General features: G+C 38.4%; 1 protein-coding gene across 1 annotated transcript in view; it reads right to left on the bottom strand.

The window, feature by feature from the left end:
• Positions 1 to 4,438: 4,438 nt before the first annotated feature.
• LOC309503289 (sacsin-like) overlaps positions 4,439 to 24,083 on the bottom strand; it is a 28,540-nt gene continuing 8,895 nt past the window's right edge. The window contains exons 5-7 of the mRNA XM_082176014.1: positions 15,637 to 17,065; positions 15,451 to 15,539; positions 4,439 to 15,345 (exon numbers count right to left, since the gene is read on the bottom strand). Coding sequence (XP_082032140.1) covers positions 4,496 to 15,345; positions 15,451 to 15,539; positions 15,637 to 17,065 — 12,368 coding nt within the window. The 3' untranslated portion in view covers positions 4,439 to 4,495. The remainder of the gene's footprint in view (positions 15,346 to 15,450; positions 15,540 to 15,636; positions 17,066 to 24,083) is intronic.

The following is a 24,083-nucleotide window of genomic DNA, read 5'->3' as shown; positions in this document are numbered from 1 at the left end:
TGTCTGCATGCTGCCGCAACGCGTTTTACATTATTTCAAAATTAAGGATAATTTTTGGCTTCAGTATCTCGCGGAAAAGAGATTTTCCCCTAGCGTAAGATTTACGCAGTACGAGAGTACCTCTCGTAAGAGAACTTCAGAACCGTAAATGAAAACTCTGGAAGTACATTTGTAAGTTCAGATCAGCGATTGAAATATGAGAAATAGTTAGCAAAACATGCAGTGTATTAAAAACGAAGTAAAAAAATTTGCCTGCAATTTATTCTTTTTTCAGTTTCAAAGATATTTTATTTAGTTTCAATTTATATTTTCATTAGTTTCTTGAAAAGCTACTTTCATTATTATTGGCACAAGAATAATTCCATATCGAAGTTGCTGGATATTGGCATTGGCATATTGGCATGACATGTCCGGTGAGTATGCAGGCCATGCAAGAACTGGGATGTTTTCAGCTTCCAGGAATTGTGTACAGGTCCTTGCAACATCGGGCCGTGCATTATCATGCTGCAAAACGAGGTGATGGTCGTGGATGAATGGCACAACAATGGGCCTCAGGATCTCGTCACGGTATCTCTGTGCATTCAAAATGCCATCAATAAAATGCACCTGTGTTCATTGTCCATAACATACGCCGGCCTGCCCATACCATAACCCCACCGCCACCATGGACCGCCATCTTTTGATATTTTTTTTTTTTCATTACTGTGTTAAAGAGTGATAATTGCTTGTGTATTTTCAGACGCACTGTACGCGGTGTTTACTTATATATATTATATTGCAGATATATACTTACATTTTTTTTTTTTTTTACTTGGCCAGCACTGTATAGACCACTTCTAACAATGCTTTCTTTCTTTTATTGTGCTCACTACATAAACAATAGGCGATATGTCTGCTGTAATTATGTACAGAATTTGTTTAATAAGCAATTACTGGTCTGGGACACCAGAAACATATGAATACGCTTGGCATGGTTTTTGCAGTGGCATGGAGGAAACCAGATGCTGCTCAAATCGAAGTTTCATTTCTTGATCAAACAGTAAGGAGAACAACATGAGTCACTATTCATGTAATATTTTATATTGCAATAGACTCAAGAAATGGTTTTGCTGCAAAGATTGTAAAGCACATACAGCATCTGTATCGCAGGAGGATTGTGTGACTGGTAATGTTCATTTTATTTGCAGTTATGTCATTTAGTGAATTTTTGGTTGACACAGCTTTTGACTTCTATAATATTTCTTAATAAAAACCATGCTTTTAAATGATTGGCATTGAAATTGTAATTCTAATGTCATTTTTATTGCACATTTTGCAGACATGTTTATCTAAAGTAACTTACATTGCATTCAAGATATACATTTATTTCATGCTTTCCCTGGGAATCAAACCCATTACATCGGCATTACTCTACTGTTTGCTACAAGAATATCCAGTATACAATAATATACAGACCCTTTCCAAAAAATTAGAGTATCATGGAAAAGTTTATTTATTTCCATAATTCCATTCAAAACGTTAAACTTCCATAGATTATAGATTCAGGGCCCACAACTTAAACGATTTCAAGTATTTAGTTGTTTACTTTTTTTACGTTAAATCACACAGTAATTACACAGTGATACCATGGTCATTGAACCAGGTTTTGGTTATTTTGGCAGTGTGGAAAATCCTGCTGGAAAATGAAGTCAGCATCTCCATAAAGCTTGTCTGCTGAAGGAAGCATGAAGTGCTCTGGAAATGTCCTGGTAGACGGCTGGGTTGAGTGGACAGCACAGTGGACCAACACCAGCCGATGACATGGCTCCCCAAACCAACACAGACTGTGGAAACTTCACACTGGACTTCAAGCATCTTGGATTGTGTGCCTCTCCATTCTTCCTCCAGACTCTGGGACCTTGGTTTCCAAATGAGATGCAAAATTTGCTCTCATCAGAAAAGAGGAGTTTGGTCCACTGTGCTTTATTAAATCCAGAGTCAACGCAGCTGTCTACCAGGACACTTTCAGAGCACTTCATGCTTCCTTCATTTTCCAGCAGGATTTGCACCTGCCCACACTGCCAAAAGAACCAAAACCTGGTTCAATGACCATGGTATCACGGTGTAATTACTGTGTATATACTCATGTATTACTCATGTAATATTAATTTTTTTTTAAATCCTGTTTTCGTGGGTTTTATGAGCTGGAAGCCCAAATTATGTACAAATAAACAACTAAATACTTGAAATCGTTTAAGTTGTGGGCCCTGAATCTATAATCTATGGAAGTTTAATGTTTTGAATGGAATTATGGAAATAAATAGACTTTTCCATGATATTCAAATTTTTGGAAAGGGTCTGTAAATGCTAAATAGGCTATAATAGTAAGCAAGAAGAGAAGCAGACTTAGAATTATCAAAACATGATTACATTGAGTTAAGAACTTTGAGTATGCATGGTAGCAGTACTAAACAGATAAATATGTGTATATATATATATATATATATATATATATATATATATCACTGATTCTTGAGAGTCAGGACAAAACACGTTTAAAAAAACTTTTTTTTTAAATACACACTATATCAATTAGAGTTATATGTTTCTGCAGAGAAAGGTCTTAGCTATTTAACCATGTAAAGGAACAGGTTCTAAATAAAAACACATTTTTAACAAATAAACATGTTTCCCTTCAGAACTGGATTTGTGTCAACTCCGTCAGACACACTAAAAAGTATACAATTTTAATTCTTCAAATCCAACAAGAATCTAAAGTTCTGAAATATATTGTAATAGTGTTTAGTTACTCTGATATGTAAAAAAAATACAATATATAAACTTAAGTTGTGATTTCACACTATTCTGAAAACTCAGATTTCTAAATATTTGCATTTTCAAACTTTGATTTTAATTTCAATATTGTAAAAACAAATTCCTTAAATAAATAAAACATAAGAGGATGTAGATCAGATGGTCCTTTATTACAAAAACAACATAAACTGAAGGAAGAATATTTTTTTCCCCAAAAAATTAACAAAAACATACAAACATCCAACGCTGTTGACGAAGATCTGACGGTGTTGACGGAAAAACTGACGGTGTTGACGGAAACACTGACGGTGTTGACGGAAAATGTTTGAATGTTTTACCTCAGATTTGTGAAGTGTTCACCTGTTTGTCATGATATGTTCTGACAATAAAGAGTAGTTTAAAACCACAATTAACGCTCTGTTTTCTACAACTTTCACTTAGTAGCAAAAATCTGCCTTTAAACTTGAAAGACATTTATCGTGATAATTATCGATATCGACTGATATAAAAAAAAGATCGTGATAATTTTTTTTGCCCATATCGCCCAGCCCTACACTGGCTTCTCATTTCTCTATCTCTGTATCTACATAAATACATAGATATACATTAAAGTGCTGGCAAAGTTACACGTTACACAATAATAAGTAGACCACTACCTGCCCATTATCTACAAGTCAGATACGTATGGTTAAATAATGTAATGCATGCTATGTATGTGCATTTATGTGTAAATAAAACCCTGAAATAACAGTTTAACCCTTCACTATATTCACAAATAATATTATATTCGCACATTAAGAGGTTATTGGTGGATTTGTCAACTCCGTCAGCTTACAGGTCAACTCCGTCAGACATAGAACCTGACGGAGTTGACGTCTGACGGAGTTGACGTAAGGGCATGTATTTTCCTGCCAAAACATGTATTGTACACTGCAGCTAGGTAGTTTATCCTCAGTTGCTAGAGGTCCCAATAACCTCACTAAAATGCTTAAATTCAATCCACTATGGTTTTAAAAAAAGTATCTTAACAGAAATATGGTATTGACATGGTGCAGCTGTGACCATAGGAATATTGACATTGTTTGTCTAAAATATAAAAAAATTTAAAATGTACCAGAGCATGTGTGGTAGTGCTGCATTCACCACAGGCAGGGATAAAGGGGTCCTCAGGGATATAGCTGACCATGCTATTTCCTGATTTAAAGAGCTTTATGAAAAAATCTGACGGAGTTGACAGAAACTGAGGACACAACTTTAATAGGCAGATTTTTATAGAAAATATTGTTTGATGTTCACTCCATGCATTGTTTTTTATATTTATACCCCTTATTTTCATAATTGTAGAGCTTTTTAAAAGTTTTTTGGGATGGTTAATATTGTGACCTCTTGCTGAGGACAAGTGCAATAACATGGACCTTCTAACCACAGACCATACATTTAAACAAATTTTCCCCAAAAAGATAAAAAGGGTTATTCTAAAAATCAGATAGGTATATAGAATTCCTTTAGATTTCACTTTGTAAGTATGTTAATCATGATGAATTTCTTAATTTTTGCTATAAATTAGACTTTTCTATGTGGGACATGTTTTGTCCCGACTCTCAAGAATCAGTGATATATATATATAATGTTTGTTTTTTTTTTACTTGAAAAGATCCTCATGATCATCTCAGTGCAACATAATCTGTAATTTCAAGCTACTTCAAGAAATGTATTCTTCTATTTTTTCCAAAAGCTTTGTTGCAATATCCAGTGCACTTCTAGCATTATCGAAGCTGAACTGCTTGTTTGGAATGTGAGGAAGTGGGTGAAAGTTCGGATACTGAGTTTTTTTGCCATCAACACCAAGTTCAGTCAGTTGCTTCACAGTGTTTGGTAAAGAAGTCAACTGTGGGCTGTAATGGGACACCTGCTGAGCAAGGCTAGTTATTGAGCAGTTGTTGGGATGCTCTCCACTTCTCCTGTACATTGCTGCTATCAGGGCTTTTTCCACAGCCTGATGCACCTTAAACAGACACCACTCTGAGCAATCTCCTCCAGTGTCATTGTGAGCTGCGCTGATGTCACATTGAGCCTGTTCATACCAGCGTTTTGCCTCTCCTCTGTTTGGCCTTGGTGTTTCTCTGTGGTATGACCAAAAGTTATAGTGTCTTCTAGAGTAGTTCTGATAGAACCTCTCGCGTCCCCTCCTGTGGCTTCGTGCCTCTGTGTTCCACGTGTCATAGAAATCTCGAAAGTCTCTCCAGGTTGAGGATGTACTATGTGCAGTTTTCCCGTGTTGTAGTTCCTCAATTCTGTTTTGCATGTATTTGAAAGCCTCATTGGCAAGTTCTTCATTGCCTGGGTTTTTGTCTGGATGCCACCGGAGGTAAAGACGTTTGAGGGCTTTTTGTTTGTCCTCACTTGACATATTCCAGATTTCATTTAAGCTTTGGTCAATTTCTCTTTTGATCTCTTCAAATGTCCCCGGAAAGACTGTTTTGGGTGGAGGCCTGGATGCCAAAAGACGTTCTATATCTGTACAAGTGGACCCTGTTGACACAGTTGCCTTCTTTTCCCGTTTAAATTGGTAAAGGTCAAGAGAGCTTACTTCAATGAAGTCATCAATGCCAACTTGTATTTTATATCTGGCAGGAAATTGTCTCATTTGTCCCAGTGGATCATCCAGTCGATTGATAACAATGGCATAGAAATATTCACCGGATTCGTCCTTGCTGAAGCCAACATACTCTCCACTTTCAAAGTTGTTGAGGAAGTTCATATCAAGGCAGTCATGCCATTCTTCAGGTATGAGACATCCAGGTTTCGGTAAGGCATCATGTCCTTCCTCGAGGCCACTGTTATGAATGCCATGTTTTGACAAGGTTTTCTCAACATCCTCCATGTTATCACACAGCAGAAGGTGCCCAAGGACTAGAAAGCTTGAGGTGGTCAGACAGTTCTTTAGAAGAGCATTGATTTCTTTAGTAAGACACATATTAACTTCATTTACTACTTTTGGGACCATGTCATCATTGTGTTTCAAGTAGAAACTGCATCCATCTTGCTGTTTTTTCACATAAACATCTGTTTCAGCCTTAGTACCTTCAAGTGGCTCATGGTTTAACAGAAGTTCAGTCTGAAGAGTTTTGCAACAAATAATCTGAATCTTAGAAAAGATTTCTTCACACTTTCTTGCAGCTTCAGACTGTGAAACCCCACCTTTGCTGTCTTCTCTGATGAGACAGACTAGTCCATGAAGAAATGCCGCAGAAGACAAGTGTTTGTCAAACCAGCCACTAAATTCACATCCCCCTTCATCACAATATTGGACACTTGCTCCCTCCAGATTTTCAGAAACTACATCCGAGAGAAATTTGGGGCGAACTTGCTGTGGAAGGAACTGCAACAATGTTTGATGTTCATAGTGATCATTTACAAGATGACAGCAGTTTAATTTTTCCAGCAATTTCAGCTTGGTTTCCAATGGACCCTCAAGTCTTGCAGGCTGGAAGACTGTGTCGTTGAAAAACAAAGTGTTGGATTCATAGAGTCTTCCATCTGTTGATGGAAGATAAAGTGGGTCATTTTGGAAAAAGGTTTTGTTCTGATCCTCTTTAAGCAGGCAAAACAGCTGTTGTACAACACGCTTCACAGTTATCTTCTGATTTGCCTGAAGGCTGTCTTTGTCAGAACTATCAGAATAGATTTCTTGAAGAACAGTGATAAATTGATTGACAGTGGGCCTCTCCTTTACACCAATCTTCTTAAAGAAATCTTCAAATTTCATATAATTTGAGGGAATGCGGTACAAATAAGGCCTAAACTCAAGATCATCATGTAGAACAAGTGCTGTCTGCTTTGACTTCACAAGTTTTGTCCTGTTTTCCACCAAGATAATGGGGAGGTCTGAGAACAGAGAGGCATCAAAATTTATTGACTGAAGGTATGCGTATGATTTGCTAAATATTGTGTTTCTTGTTTCCAATAATGTGTCAGTGTGACACTGAGACATACAGATGTTTTTCAGATTAGCAGCTATTTGTCCAAGGGTTGGAGTCTCCAAGGCTCCGACATCTGTAATTTTCTTTATGAGATGTGAAGAGCAGAGTTCTGAGGGTAGGATTGGCATAGATGTCCATATCAGATAATGGTGATCATTGTCTCTGCCAATAAGTGATCCACTGATTGCAACAACCTCCCTCTCTTGAGAAAAGGCCTTGTGATAATCACAAAGTTTTTGCTGAATTTGCATTGGGAAGATGAATTTAATGTTAGCAACTCTGTTTAGCAAATTTGAGTTTTTGTCAATACTCTTTGACAAAACACTCTTGAGCAAAAGTTTTGATCTTTTCTTAAGAACATCCAGAGGAGTGCTGCCTCTTGTTTCAGATTCAATTTGTTTTGCAAACTGAATGATTTCCTCATCAGACACTTCATGTTTCAATCCAAGGCCCTTTAACAGACGATGTGCTTTAGTTTGTTTACCTTGGAAATTTTCCCAAAACTTTTCTGGCACAAATCTCTCTTTTGGAAGCATTGCACTGTAAAGGGATACACTGTCATCATAGAAGTATGAAGCCACCTGAAGAGAGCCATGGATGTCTCGAATAAATTTGACATTTCTCAATGCAGAGACAATCCTGGGGTCCACTGATCCAAGTTCCACTAAAAACCACATTAAATCAAGAAGCTTGGCCTCTTTCATCGTGTGCACAGAAGGAAGAATAAACTGTACACAGAACTCCAGATCATCTAGAATCTGTATGTTTAGACATTCTGCCAAGACTAGGTTCACCAAAGTGTTCTTAAGGAAAATACTGTCACATCCATCAACATGGTACATGTTTGGAAAGTCATTCTGATGCTTAGAATTCAGAATGAAAATCATTCTTTGTAAATCAATCCTTTCTCGTTTTCCTGTTATTGACTCAAACAGGGGCAAGGACTTGAGCATACCCACATGTACACTCTTCTTTTTGGAATCTCTGATCCCATTCTGTAAGAAGCGTTGAAGATCTACACATTCATCTGTAGAAAGCTCCTCAAACTGTGAGTGAGGTACATGATAAACCTCTTCTAAAACAGCACTGCTGTCTCCTGTTTGTAGGAGCTCTGGATTCATATACTTGAGACGGAACTCAAGAATGAGACCAATGAAAAAGTCAGAGTCTAATTTCATGAACCCGAGTTTTATGAGAATAGAAGCTATTTTTTCATCTGGCTTCAGAATCACTTTTGATACGTTTCCCAATGTTTGTAAGAAATGTGTGTTATTTTGACTAGGGCAAATGACTGGTAAAATAGGACTGTCATCAAAGTGCTTTTTTATCTCAGTGAAGACATTCATATTTTCATTTTTGTAGAATTTCTCTTGATCATCAAAGAAGATCCATAATGTTTTCAGCCATTTGATCGTCTCTGCCTCTGCTTTGTAAAGTTGGCACCTTTGATCAGGTAATGACTGACTGAGGAGTTGAGCAAGTTCTGGTTTCAAATACTCTGCTGCTATGTCAATTGATAAGTCCTTAATAAACTTTCCCTCATGCAAAATTTGGACATGACTTCTATTGACATAACTGTCTGCAAACATTTCCTGATGTCCTTGGAAAAGACTGCTAAATTGTGATATCAGCTTTGGGGATTTAGAGTCAAAGACTCTTAACATCTGATCTTCTGTGAGGAGAAGAGGCAGCCCATTGAGGTCATGAACATTTTTCTCATCAGCATTTGTCAAGCAGTAGCTCAGAAGTTTTGAACATCTTGTTTTGTCTTTGATCCATGTCTGGTTGATGGGCAAAGGCAATCTACTAGTTGTCTGGGAAGGATCATTTAACGATCTTTGCTTCAAGAAATGTATCACTGTTGAAGTGCTGACTTCTGTCACATTCACACCAGCTGATTTGAAATTCTCTTTTATTTCATTAATTTTACTTGAGTTTGGCACTAATTTCATGCCGATGTCATCTAAAATTTCGAAAATTCCATCATTGTCATTTGAAAAATATGGACAATTTTCTGAATGTGGTTTAGATGGACTGCACCAGGTAACTGTGTATTTTTTTTGTGAAAGATGTGATGACTCAACAGAAACAGCATGTACAGTGGGTATGACAGGAAGATCACATTGGCTGATTGATCTATAGACCTCATGGATCATTTCATGCCAGACTTTGTCAACTTTCTGTGAAGTGCATGGAAAGTACTTAAGGCAAGAAGTCTCTAGTTGTGACTTGAGGAATACAAGAGCTGTAGGTGTATCCTTCATGACTGAACACAGACGTGATAGCAGATCAGCATAGAGTGGTGAAATTATGTTTACTTTCAGTGACTGGTTCCACTCTGTTTTCAGACTATCACCATCCTCTTTCCACAAGTCCCTTCTAGAAGAATCTACTTCAAAATTTGCATTCACATGGACTGGCAAACCAGTTTCTCCAGGTAATGGCAAAGAACAAAATGCCCTGCCAGTAAATGTGTGGTTAAATGAGCTTTTCCAACATGCAGCCAGAGCAGCTTGAGGAACTTTAAAATGATCCTGCTTGTTTATTTGCTCAAAGTTTTGTTTTGAAAAGCTAAAGCACTCTCCAATGACCCACTGACTTTGTTTATTTCCAGATGAGATTTGCAAGCCATAGATGGTTTTGCAGGGTTCTGCTGTTCCTGACATCAGGGAGTCTCGAACATGTCTGTGAAAGTTTTCCTTGCTTACCATGCTCTTCTCTGTGTGTTTCTTTTCAATAAGGAATGAACTTTTTTTCCCCTCTCCATCTTCACTGATCTCCATGAACTGTATTTTTGTGATGTGTTTCAAGAAGAGAATTAGTCCTTCGGGATCTTCAGTCAAGGCAGTATAAAGTTCCTTCATGTCACGGTCTGTGACTGTGTGTCTAGATATTTCAGATTTTTCTGCCATATTCTCTGTCCTGAGAGGGAGCCTGAACATGGTTCCAGAATTGAGTGGAAACATTTCTGGAAGAAAGGTATGATAAACATCCTCAAAAGAATTTTTAAATTCGGCTTCCATTGAAAACATGCAGCCTGGGGACTGTTTTGTTATGCCTTCCACATATTTTAGATTTGGATCAGAAATGCAGAGCCATTTGTCAGCGGTCAGGATAGATGGACAGTCTGTCAGATGATACACAGAATTGAAGCCAAGTCCATATTTTCCAGTTCTGCCTAAAGTACCATGTTTTCCTCCTTCCCCCAGCTGCTGAATCCCCTGCAGATCATCATCAGAAAATGTTCTGTTGTTGTACACACAAAGAGCCGGGCCTTGAACCAGTTCCCATTTCTTTCCAAATATCTTTTCTGTCTTATGTTTTCTTTTGTCCCACACAAAGTGAATTTCTGTTGCCTGTGCATCATCAGCATTTTGAATGAGCTCTTTCAGAATATCCTTTTTAGATGGATATGCATCAATTATATTTTTTATTCGAACAGTTAGTTTCTCAGTTTGTCCAAATTTTTTGGCATAAAGGGAAAATCCACTGACTAGATGATTCTTCAAAGTATGGTGTCTTGTTGTCATTACACCAAAATGACAGGCCACAGAACGAGGTATCAGATCATGGACGAGCTTGACACCAGCAGAGACGGGCATCCATGGGCTGTCATTAAATCTCAGCTCTTTAGAAGATGTCAACACACCTCTCTTATCAGGTATGAGACAGTTTGTAAGCTTTTCATCTTTGATTTTGTATAGCCCATTTATGAGTATTGCAACACACTTATGGAGGTCTGACAGGGAAAGAGGTTGAGATCCATTTAAAGCCTTAATTTCATCAAGTGTAGCAACAAATTGCTCTTTTGTGAATTGTTTGTTGACACCAAGGCATTCCCAGAGCCTCTCAAATTTGGAGAAGATGACTGGAAGCACATAGAGATATGGTTTCTCCTCAAATTGTTCACTTCTGGCCACTGACCTCACATTTACAAAGTGATCCTCAATGAAAATGAATGGAAATGATTTTGCATGAACACTAATGGGATTGGGATCTTTCTGTTCCAACAGGTAATTGTTGAGATATTCATAGCAAGACTGGGCAATGTTGAAGATAGCCGTCTTTTTAATTGCATTGCAGTGTTGGTGTGCTTTTAACAGCTGCTGAAGCACTGTCTCAACTGGTGGATTTGTCAGTACTCTCAGTTTTTGGAGAACTGGATCATAATTGTATATTTGAAGGTTTGAATGATCAACTGTGAATTCTGTCATGCTTACTAAATTGTGACAACTGTCATTATAAACTTCAGAGGGTTTTTTAAGAATGGTGGCGTTCTTGTTTTGCTGAACTAAAGGAACTAAGGCAGGAAGGAATGGTATTTGAGACAGTGTGTGCCAGTGCAGAGAATTCACATCTTCTGAGGAGTCATTAATAGACTCCACAAGGCACTGAAGACGTTTACGATATTCAGATTTATCCTGTTGCCAAACACTGGTTATCTTCCCTGCTCTTTCTATTATGTCCTCTAAAGGGAGGTGGTCACTCAGCATTCCCAAATCTGAAAGTCGTTGAATCCTTTTTGGAGAGAGAAAGTCATTTTCTGTTCCTTCAAGAAAGCGCCCTTCCTTAAGTTCATACAAACAAGCCATTTTGCCAGAAGGATTTACAAGTCGTTTGATAAATTGAAGCTTCTTACAACTCTGTGTTGGAATACAAGGGTAGCTTTTCAGTGGGTGATCAACAGCAGGATCATTCAAGTCAATGGCATTCAGCACAAGAGTATTTCTGCTGTGTGTGTCCACAGAACTCAAGTTCTCAAAAACAATGTTGTAAAACTCAGGCCAGTTGATTGTTCTTTGTTTGATCTCTGGCTCAAAGCCACAATCGATGAAACTCTGTCTTACCCATGATGGGAGAGAAACAACACTGGAATATGAAGCTCCCAAGCTCAAGAACACGTTCATGGCAATGTCTCCAATTACTCGGCTCTCCTCAATTTTTGGATTCAGAAATCTCACATTGTCCATAGAACACCAATTATGTCCATTGCTGAAAAACTCCAGAGATTTGCCATTGGCATTCTGCACAACTGCTGAGTAGAAAGACTCAACCATGGGTAAAAATGCTTTGCTTACTGTCTCTGTGTTAGGCCAGAATGTATGGAAGTAATAGTTCTGGATATGTCCATTTTGGGCCATTTTTGTCAGCTCAAGCAGTGTAGTGATGTAAGCAGAGGTTATAGCATCTTTCAGTAAAGCTTTGTTCCACTCAGACTTCACTCCTTTTTCCCACAGACTTTTCCTATTAGATGTGACTGCAAAAGTTCCATTGACATGGACTGGAAGACCTGTATCAATTGAGAGAGGAAGAAAGCAAAAAGCCTGGCCTTCATGCTTCAGGCTTTCATCGGGGGACCATGCATTAGTGTTTTCCTCTCTATGCAAAGGTACAGCTATACCTCCAATTGGAAATGAAAATACATGTTCTTGTTCAGTTCTTCTCTGGAACATTTGCAAAGAATCATGTGTCCCAAAACATGAGTACAAAAGCCAGTACTGAGTGAGGGATTTATCTGAGTTATCCTGAACCATTTTAACAATGTGTGCTTGGTTGACATCAATAATGTTGAGGCATTTCATATCACTATTTCTGAAGGTTTTCTCGATCTCTTGGAGAAGTGTGTCATTCGAGACAGCAAATGAATTCATGACTTCTCTGGATATTTTGAGAGAAGTCTGAATCTGATCATTCCATGGAGGTGTCGATGCGTTTTCAGGGACAATTTGAAGGGACATAGATTTAATGCTCTTCAGAAATAGTAGGTGTGTTTGTGAGTTGTCAGTCAAATTATTTTTAAAACTCCTAATTCGCTCCTCATCATATACCTTTGAACTGATCTCTGACTTGTTGGCCTCCTCCTGAGTGCGAAATGGTAATTTAATCAAGGTGCCATTGTAAGCTTTCTTGCTGTTTTGCACTGACAAATCACAATCAAAAATTCCTTCATAAGATTTAAACTGTCCAGGAAACCTTTTGTACAGTCGTTCCTGGAATGGGTCAAGTCTAATTCCTGGGTTTCCTTTGCTGAGTATGTGCTTTTCCAAATGGGTGACATTTGGATCAAGAATGAGAAGGGTTTTCCCACTCAAAATCGAGGGAATATCACTCACATGGTAAACAGCATTAAATCCAAGCCCAAACTTTCCAATCATCTCAACTTTTTTTTCCTTTGATGCTGACCCCACTTTGACAATGTTTCTCCAGTCTTCTTGTGAAAAAAGCTCATTGTTGAAGATCCAAAGGCATGGTCCATTGCAGAGAGCCATTCCATGATCAAAGAGAGTTTCAGGGGGGTCTTTGTGTTTTCTGAAGTCAAGGAGGAATTTACATGTGGTTGCCCCAGCATCCTCAGCATTTTGTAGGAGTTCTTTGAAAATGTCACTTTCTTCATCATACTCTTTCAGAATGTTTTTAATTCTTTGAGTAATTGGTTCAGATTGCCCACACTGTTCTATACCAAAGGACTCTTGCTCTGCTTGTATGAGCTGTGGTTTTAAGATGCGAGTACTTAAGGATGGGACTTTCAACCATTTTGCAGTGATGGGTAGAACCTCTTCATGAATGACATAGAACTCCTCATTGTCTTGTTTCAGGTCATCAAGTCCTTCAGCACTGATGTCACAGAAGACTGTTTTGGACAAAGACTGCAGAGTAAAGTTTTGATTTTGTGCCATGACAGGCACAGGGGTACTGTCCTTTAAAAGCTTCTCATTCTTTCGCATCCAGTCAAGAATAGCAATTGACACTTTACGTTCTCTCAAGTCTCCATGAGGAGGATACCTGCAGTCAATTCTTTGTTTTATGTCATGGAGTATGTCTTCAATCTCTTCATCGGACAGAGTTTTCTTCACCCCAAATTTTGTTAGCAGGTTTTCATATTGCAAAAACTCTTCAGGCACTTTCTTGATGTAGGGGCTTAAATCCAATTCAGGTGGATAGGCTAAAACTATATCTCCTGGACAGACAAACTCACTTTTATTCCATATCCAGGGGATGCTTTTTGTGTCCATTAAATCTGTGAAATTTCTTACGTTGTCTTGCATGAATTTGTAAATACTGTGCAGCTCGGTTTTAAGCTGAAAATCTGACTCTGGGTCGACCATTGATCTCAGTGCAGAGAGGTTCTCCAAGACTTTTTCAGCAGGAGGGGGCTCATGAAGTCCAAGATTTCTGCAGACATGTCCTGTTAGCTCAGAGGTAAGTGGCATTACATATCCAACAATTGAAGAATACTTTGAATCCCGTACTTCAGTCGGCTTATACAGACCTCTCTTAAGATTTCTACAAATGCTTCCATTCAAGAACTTTGGATTTTCACAGGGCACCCACTGCCTTTTCTTCAGCTCTTCTATCTGCGCCTTGGTGAATTTTGAAAGGAAATCATTCTCATTCAGGACTCGAACAAGAGTATGTGCTTTTTTGAATGCCTTATCTGGTGAGTGGACAAAAATCTTTTCAGTATGATTTATGACTTGGAGTATATTTTCTGTTGATATTTCTTTTTGCTCTGTCCTTAGGCCAAGGCGCTGCAAACTCTGAAGCATTTCCTCTGTCTTTGTGTAAATAAGTGGGGGAAAGAAATCTGCCTCGAAAAGGTCCTGAAATGTCCTGTTTCTTGGATCAAAAACGTTTGAGACTTGTTTGTGCTCTCCATGAGTTGTCTCAATAAATTTGAGATGTTTGGTTTTCGCAAGAAGCTGCTCACTTTGTGAGAGTAGAATGCTACCATTAGTCAATATCCAGGTCATTACTGTCTGTTCCTCACCTTTTTTGAAAGAGGCTGTCTCAATACAGTCAACCAAACAAACAGCCAACTTAGCGGCATCTAAGAGTTCAATATTCAGAAGAGTCAAAAGTCTGCGATCAGCTTCATTTGCACACTGTACAATGGTCTCAGGCATTGGCAAATCATTTGGAATGGCTGGTTTGGTGGTTGAAACAACTGCTTGCTTTGATTGAACTGCAACATATTTCCCAGACATCATTCTGAAGATTGGCAACATGGAAAGCAGGATCTTTTCAGCATTTGAGAGAGAATCCAAAGAAGAGAGGTACACTTTCAACTCCTCTTTTTCCTGTGATGAAGCAGAGGCAATTCCTTTGATGACCTGATCTCTGTGTAAGTTCACAAAGACTTGTAGAACACTTCTTGGTGAAGCGGGAAGAACATACCTCTCAATGTCATGATGTCTAAGACATTCATCTCTTTTTATGACTGTACACCCCACCATTCCTAACACTTTCTGAACATGATCTGACAAGCTAGATGCTGTGCTACTCTGAAAAATCAAAGTTGTGTTACTCTGCAACCTTGCTAACAGTACAGAATTGCCTGAACTCTGTAATGGCTCCAGTGGTATTAAAGGCACATCAATAAAGTTGTTTAACTCAATTAAATCAGTGCTAAGAAATTTCCAGAATTGAGCCAGCCAGCTCTTTGGTGGATGATGATTTTCTGCTGTTTTCCATGTCACATGACCTTGGGTCACCTTCCAGTCCATGGGTAAGTGCTTCTTGATGAGCGCAACAACATCTTTAGCATCCAAATTGATTATGTTGTATATGTCTGAAAAAAAGTGAAATGATTGAGACCAAATTTCACAAACATGTATGATATTGATTCAATATTTTATAAGCACTCCCGATAAAATAAATGAAACAGTTTTCTTACTCATTGTTGCTAGTTTCCTTAGTTGCATAGTGCAAACATGGTTCAGATCGTTGGGTATAAATCTTTCTTTACAAAATGGCAGCAATGTTCTAAACAAAGAAAAAAATTATTATTAGAACTTTGAAAACACAATATAAACACACCAAATAATTCAAGTAGGAAAGAGACAACTTTATGACACCTTACCTTGGAAACTTTTCATTGTTAATCAAAACAGTGTTCTGCACTTCATTGCTAAATGAAGTGAAGGTTCCATCACTGAGAGGCAGAAGCTTAAGACCTTGTAGCTCTGTGTACTTCTCATCACTGAGAGCAAATTCAAGAAGAGAGTATTTGTCATCTTTACTGAGGTTTTCCTCCTCACATCTGTGAAGGACATCTCTAACATAAGATGGAGTCACCCATGTCAAGGTATCACTTTCAGGGAAGATTTCTTGAACATCATTCAAAATATTTTCTGGGACTGTGACCAGATTCTCTCCTTCAGTAATCAATAATCTCGATATCGCAGACATTGTGTCACTACATATATTGTTGACTGGAAAAACTGCATCTGAGGGGGACACCCAGATTTTCTCATCTCTGGCAAGGTGAAAGATCTTGTATTCAATTAGACCCCTCAGAGTATCTGTTGCAACTTCATGCCATCTGTCTTTATGTACAGTCTTGGATAGGTCAGGCCAAAGATTGTACACAGTGGCAGCAGGCAGGGTCGAGTTTCTGGATAACTGAATGGCATCCAGGATCATCATAAGATATACATGAGGAAGAATATCTTTTATAAGTAGCTCATTCCACTTTGCAGACTCGTCATTCTTCTGATCCTCCTCTTGCCACTTAATGAACCTCCGATTATCTGTCAGGCCAAAGCAAGCATTGATGTGAATGGGAAGCCCAGTTTTGTTTGAGTCATTATTTGGAAGTGGCAGAAAGCAACTTAGTCGCCCATTGCAAAGTAATCTGTCTTCATCTATTCGAAAAGCTGCATCAACTTGAGGGTAGAAGCTCAGCTTACTGGCTAGAAAGTCAATCTCTGGTTTATATCCGTGTTTCAGAAGGCAAGTTGTCACAAGCCATTGGGACTTTGTTTCTTCCATTTGATGGGAAATGTGTGACACCGTTTTCAAACAAGTTTTTCTGTCAAACGATTCCTGCTTTACATGAGAAAGGTCAGTGTAAAATTGATTTGACGCTGAAACTTTTAGCCTATTTTTGCAGAAACCATTGGTGTTAATATGCATCAAAGTAATGGATGACACATTTCTCAGGAAAAGAAGACTGATGTCTGCATCAGCAATGAAACTGTCAAAAAGCTGTGTAACTTTTGTGGAGTCATACAAGTTATCTGAGATCTCAGAAGCCTCATTACGCAGAGGGAAGCGGAAAAGCGTTCCTTTGAAGTATTGCTCCTCGCTGATGACCTTCTCCCAGGAACAACTGTTGACATGACTGACTACATTTTGAAAGGGCTGAAACTGATCTTTCAAGTTCAAAAGGCTCTCTCTGTCCTCTTCGTCATTCAAAGACCATCGATAGCCTTCTTCATCATCTCCAAACATCTTCTTTTGTGGGTCAAAAATGGCCAGGTGTTCAGAACTGAATACACATGGCAAGTCTGTAAATAAACAATAATAATTATTATAAATATTGTTAGCGTCGCCAGTGTTACATGTCAGAATCCGACAGCACAAGTACCCTTCGGAGCATTTATTTGTAAAAACTGATGTTGCAGCTGATTAGTGGTGTCATTGATAAAACTGTGTGTAGGATCCTTACTAAAAGTGTACGTGGTCCCGAAAGCCAAAAATGGCATACCAAAAAATATTTAGACTTATAAAACTCCCTTTATAAAGCCCAGTGTTTAACGGTATAAGACATTAGGAATATGTGATATACGGATGTGCCATCACATTCCATTGCTAAAAATCATTTAGTAGCCTATATCTTTGCTTTGTTTTTGAATAAATAAATCAAAATTGTATAAAATACATTTTTAGAGAAAGTTTTTCCTCAATATTTTCCACTGGCCAAATAGTATTTTTAATTGCTTTATATATTTAATGCAAACAAATAGGCCTTATTCTGCATTATTGATTATTAGTTGCACAAAAATATTTTCTCAGACCATGAGTTCTGTTATTATCATGCGCTTAGCAATCCTCGCTGTAGTTAACACATTAAAACACAGCATGCCACAGGAAAAGTGATCAAAAGCATTGCATCCCTTACAAATATTTATTAGAATATAAAAAAATTTTTAGAACTTCTCGTTAATGATTGCATGTAATTTAAGTTCTTAACTCCATTAATAAGAATTGCATATTTAATCTAAATGTGCTTATCAGATGTAAAACATAGTTGAGGATTTAAAGTGGGTTTCCTTCATCTGCCGTCAGTCCCTCAGCTCACCATCGGTGTCTCCAAAATGTGCATACTCATGGCTAAGAGTTTACTTACAGGTACACTTATGGCGCTTTTCCACTGCATGGTATGGTACGGCACGGTTCGGTACGGCTCACTTTGTGGCGCTTTTCCACTGCATGGTACGGTACGGTACGGCTCGCTTCGGCTTGCTTTAAATGGTACCACCTCTGTTGAGGTTCCAAGCGTACTGTACCGATACTAAAATGTGACGTTAAAACACTGCAGATCACCGATTGGTCAGACAGAATCGTCACTACCAGCGTCATTGTATTTGCGATTTGCACCTATTTTTAAACTACTTGCTTGACTTTCTTGAAGAAAAAAGAAAAAAAAAACTTTAAAAAAAGAAATGGCTGAATCGTGGTCAGTGGACGAAGTGCAGACGTTCCTCTCGTTGGTTGCCGCAACAATAACGATTAGTCTATAATCTCACCCACTTTGTACTAACTGCAGTGGAAAAGCAAACCGAGCTAAAGCGGACCGAACCATGCCGAGCCGAGTCGTACCACGCAGTGGAAAAGCGAAGCGAGCCGTACCGTGCCGCACCGAGCCGAACCGTACCGAGCCGTACCATGCAGTGGAAAAGCGCCATTACATTCTCCCGTCAAGTTTTTTTAATAGATCACAACCTTTGCGTGGGAAGTGGCGTACGCACGTTTCCAGCCCCATTTTGTGCATATGCCATGTTTATAAATGAGACCCCAGGTCAGTCAATTTTTACATTTACATTTAGTCATTTAGCAGACGCCCTTATCCAAAGCGACTTACAAATTAGGACTAAGTTCAGCGAGTCATCATAAAGAGGCAAAAGCAACAACAACGCAGGAAGTGCTCAAAATACGAAGTTCAGGTATTATTCAGAGTAGCATAAGCCTGATAAGGTTAAGTGCTCACGGAAGAGATTGGTTTTCAGCTGTTTTTTGAATGTTGTCAGGGATTCTGCATTCCGGATGAGGGTGGGGAGAGCGTTCCACCAGCATGGAACTGTAAATGAGAATGTTCTGGAAAGTGATTTTGTGGCTTTCTGTGATGGAACCACGAGACGTCGCTCGTTGACCGATCGTAGGTGTCTGGTAGGGATGTAGACTCGTAGGAGTGAGTGAAAGTAGGAGGGAGCTGAGCCTGTGATAGTTCTGTAAGCAAGCGTCAGTGCCTTGAACTTGATGCGAGCAGCTAGAGGTAGCCAGTGCAGAGAGATGAACAGAGGAGTGACGTGGGCCCTCTTGGGCTCGTTGAAGACAAGACGAGCTGCAGCATTCTGGATCATCTGTAGGGGTTTGGTCGCACATGCTGGGAGTCCAGCCAGAAGGGCATTGCAGTAGTCAAGCCTAGAGATGACCAGGGCCTGGACGATAAGTTGTGTTGCATGCTCAGTTAGGAAAGGCCTGATCTTCCTGATGTTGTGCAGTGCAAACCTGCATGATCGAGCTGTCTTTGAAATGTGATCTGTGAAGGTCAGCTGGTCATCAAACGTTACTCCAAGATTTCTGACCGATCTTGATGGGGTGATTAATGATGACTCTAGCTGGATGGTGAAGTCGTGCTGTAGAGACGGATTGGCAGGGAGGACGAGAAGCTCAGTCTTTGCCAGGTTAAGCTGCAGGTGGTGTTCCTTCATCCATGTGGAGATGTCCGCCAGACAGCTTGAGACCCGTGCAGCTACTGTGGGATCATCTGGTTGAAAGGAGAGGAAGAGCTGTGTGTCATCAGCATAGCAGTGGTAGGAAAAACCGTGTGCCTGTATGATGTGTCCCAGTGATGTGGTGTAGATGGAGAAGAGGAGGGGACCAAGAACTGAACCCTGGGGAACCCCTGTGGTCAGCTGATGTGCTCTGGATACCTCGCCTCTCCATGCGACCTTGAAGGACCTACCTGTGAGATAGGACTCAAACCAGTGGAGTGAAGTTCCTGTGATGCCCAGCGATGAGAGGGTGGACAGAAGGATCTGATGATTCACCGTGTCGAAGGCAGCAGACAGATCCAGGAGAATGAGGACTGAAGATTTGGAAGCAGCTTTTGCGATCCGTAGGGCTTCTGTGACTGACAGTAATGCAGTCTCAGTTGAATGTCCTTTCTTGAAGCCAGATTGGTTGACATCCAGCTGGTTGTTTAGAGACAAGAAGGATGTTAGTTGGTTGAAGACAGCTCTTTCAAGTGTCTTCGCAATGAATGGTAGGAGAGAGATAGGTCTGTAATTCTCTACCAATGATGTGTTTAGCGTTGGTTTTTTGAGCAGTGGAGTAACCCGAGCCTGCTTGAATGCTGTAGGGAAGGTGCCAGTGTGGAGGGATGAGTTGATGATGTGTGTGAGTGATGGTAGAAGTGTGGGAGAGATGGCTTGTAGAAGGTGTGAGGGGATGGGGTCAAGCGTGCAGGTGGTAGGGTGACTGGAGAGGAGAAGTGTAGATACTTCGATAGTCAATGAAGTCAGTATTAAACAATTAACTGAGTGCTGATAGCCTATAATTAAGGATGCACCAATTATTAAAATGTTGCCCAATACAACAAGTCAATATTAATTCTTTCCCCGCCATTGACAGAATTTTCTGGCTTTGTGTGTTTTCTCTGTTATACAGTAGGGGGCGTTATGACAGATCCCAACTAGTACAGAATCTAGAGATCTTAACACAGGAAAAAAGGAGCAGAAACAAACGATAAGCATTGCTTGTGCACGTTGTATTCTTAGATTTTTTATTTAATGAAACTTACCCACATTCAAGTGATGATAAAAAAGAATGAATGAAGCTAGAATAAAACTGTATTTTAAAGCAGATACTCTGTTCTTTCTTTTGATATATAGTATTGAATGTTCAAATATTCATGACAAAATGTTCTGGGCGCCATGAACTTTTTGTAAAAAAAAACAAAAAAAAACGCTGGTGGTGGCTGGCGGTGGGTGGTCATAAATGACATACCCAAAATAAAAAGGTTGCTGCTCACAAGTCATTCTGAATAGACACACAACTAACATATATTTAGAAAGCCAACACTTGAGAGTTTACCGTTCAAGACTAATAATATAGAGATATATAATGTTAAAAGTTAACAATATTTATTTAAAATGTATAAAAAATGATGTGGCTGTAGTGTAGTAACTTACAAACACAATGAAGCTGAAGCCACAAGTTTACTTAATTTAAACTAAATTAAGTAAAATCCTGATTTGACAAGTGTGGTCATGCTTCATTTAAAATCTGAGAATGTTAGCTCTAAAACTATGAATTTTATGAAACATTTTCTAATACCCTGTCATGTGTTTTTTTAGAAAAGGCAAATAAAAAAAGTGCCCCTGTAAGCTATGGTCTATGTCTGGTGTGGTGAACTGTCCCATTCATGTTCCTATTGTTCTCACTTGACAAACTGTTCTCACGTCTGCAGGGTATGAGACCTAATCTTCATTATTCTTCTATCATTATTCTTTTGTTTTTATTCTTTAGTGTTCCTTTATTCTGGCATTACCCGGCTTGCCCATCCACATCACTTTGAATCCAATATACATTTATCCACCTATTATAAAGTCTTTCTAGAAAACAAAACATTTTCTTATGAACTTATTTGAATTATTTAACAAAATACATCATCATTATTATTATTATCAGCATTAAAGCTACAACTAGCATCAAGCTACATAAGACAATTTATACGATTGATCATATACTTTTACTCAAAACTCGATTAAAACCACCAATAACCACATGAGTGTTTGCATTAACTTTCTATTGCGATCTAATGTGGGGTTTGGTCATGTTATATTGTTGAAATGTGTTATTTATAACCTTTTATTAGAATCGCTGCACCTGCTTAGAATTTCATGTAATCCTTTATTGTTATAAGCCAAATCGCATGAAAATCACATACAAATCATTTACTATCTTAATTGTGTGTTTATTAGCTTCATGTTTCAAGTGTAGAAGCATTTTTCTGTGTTTGTTGTGTACAGAACTGACCGTGGAAGTGTAATGGAGGTGTAATGTGCAGCAAATGATCATAACAGCGATCGGGGAAGAGAAAACACAGGCAGACAGCGCTGGAAGCCGCTGACGCTCATCAGATCGCATAAATCAGTAGAAAATTCATCGAAATTATGATTGTGTAAATGTATAAATATATCAATATTTCCAGATTTGAGCACTTTTGGACTAAAAGCCCTGATGAACACTATTCAGTGAAGCTATGTCTACACAAATAAACAGGAGCAGACGTGACTGAATATGAATGTGTTGTTATTCTATTCAAAATATTTTAAAAAATGACAGATTGATTATTTTGCACTCCTGAAATTAATTAGGACATTAATGTCACTGCAACCTAGTTTTATCATAAACAGTGGTGAATATTGAAGCTGGAGCCTTCAGATCAAGTAAGAGTGTGATGTTTTAATGTGCAGTGAATGTTGAACAACAATAATCTGCCGTCCTCTGCGATCTTTGTGTATAAAGTTTTTTTTATAATTTTTTTTTATGCTGGCAGGGAAAGAGTTACATTTATTACAATTCTCCACTATTTTGCCTAAATAGATTAAAGATAAAACTAATATAAAACAAATCGTTTGTAATGCTTCAAATGAATTTAGGAATCAGAACATTATAATGTACTGTTTTGATATTTGTTAAATATTATATTCAACAGTGTTATGAAATGTATGTTCTTTTAGTTTTATTTAAAGGATGAACTTTAAGCGAGTGTTAGATGATGGCAAAGAAAATCTAAATGTAAAAAAATGGGAAATAAGCATACACATTTTACTATTAATAATAGACTAGCCATTTAACCTGTTAAGCTGCAACGCCACTTTTGAAAAATCCCCAGAAATGACATACCCAAACTGAAACACATACAGTTCATGAACCCTTTGCACTAAAAGCACAAGTATGATCTCATTTGAAAGCTGACACCTGGTAGTTTATTGTAAATGTAGAATTAATGATTGTCATAATGAAAAAATTTTTTTTAAATAGAAAGTTTTGTAAAGTTATTAGAAATTTATTTTTATGAAACATCTTCATGAAAATAAAATTGAAGTTGGCACTGTAGCAATCTAGAAATGCACTGCAGCTAAAGCCATATGTGTGACCATGTTATATTTAAAATCTGAAAATGATAAGTCTAAAACTCTGTATTTAGTTAAATGTTTTTCAAGATCATGTCAAATTACTTTATTTTGATTAGACTCTAAAAATGCTACTGATGTTTAGTCATCATCTAAGTCATCTATTCAGTCTATTGTCTCTATTGTTTTGTGGTGCAAACGAGCCCCATTCAGTCTCAGTCTCCCCAGTACACCTTCACACACCTCTCCAGCCTGGTTATGGATCTAAATATGCATTTATTTTGTCTGCATTATAGTTACTAACGACTGGCTATTCACATGCTATTCATGGGGTTTCAATCCCTAATTTATTTGATCAAAGTTCTCACTTACATTTGAAACTGTATCAACTGCACTAAAACATTTCAGTTAGCATTACTATTTAGAAAAAAAAACCATAAAAGAATAACTTCTAGGCAGGGCCTGAAGTTAACTTTTTTGACCACCTGCCACAGTAACTTTTTACCAGCCAGTTTTTTTTTTTTTTTTTTGCCTCATAAAGGTGAAAAATAGAAATCACACAAACATTGTTCTTTAACTTGTAAGAATACACATTTAAGTGCTGCATCTTTTTATTCATTGATTTGCTGTGTCACAGACATAGTCATATGTCATATTCATAGGCTATATACTGACTGCTGCTAATCTGAGTCCACAAAAAAGGAGCAGATGCACTCCTCTTCCTCCACTGCTGCTGCATCTTCATGAGGTCTGGTCTCCTTGACATGTCCCCACCACTTTTTGACATGTCCCCACCCCCACCAGAACTGGGGCCCCCCCAGGACTGGACTGGGACAGAAAATCGGCCCTGGCATTTTGGCCCAGACTGGCCCACTATATATGATCATAAACACCACCCATCTTTGCACGCCCTTGAATATGTTTTTGTTCAACTCCTATTCATTAAAACCACTAATGCCATGCAATGAGTGAGTATAAACGAGTGAGAGTTAACAGATGAAATAAGTACAAAATTGTAATTTATTTATACAATTGAACTATAGTGATGCATCCAAAAAACAAGCTATAAGCTGCATTGGCATAGCAATACCAGTGTTTTTCACAGGAATTTTGGTAAAACTGTGGTGGGTGGACCTAAGTCTTTCCAGGGGGGTTTGGG

Source organism: Leuciscus leuciscus (assembly GCF_965113295.1).
Source record: "Leuciscus leuciscus genome assembly, chromosome: 7".
NCBI classification, from domain to species: Eukaryota; Metazoa; Chordata; class Actinopteri; order Cypriniformes; family Leuciscidae; genus Leuciscus; species Leuciscus leuciscus.
The sequence above is the reverse complement of the archived record's forward strand: the minus strand, read 5'-3'. Positions and strand labels throughout refer to the sequence as shown.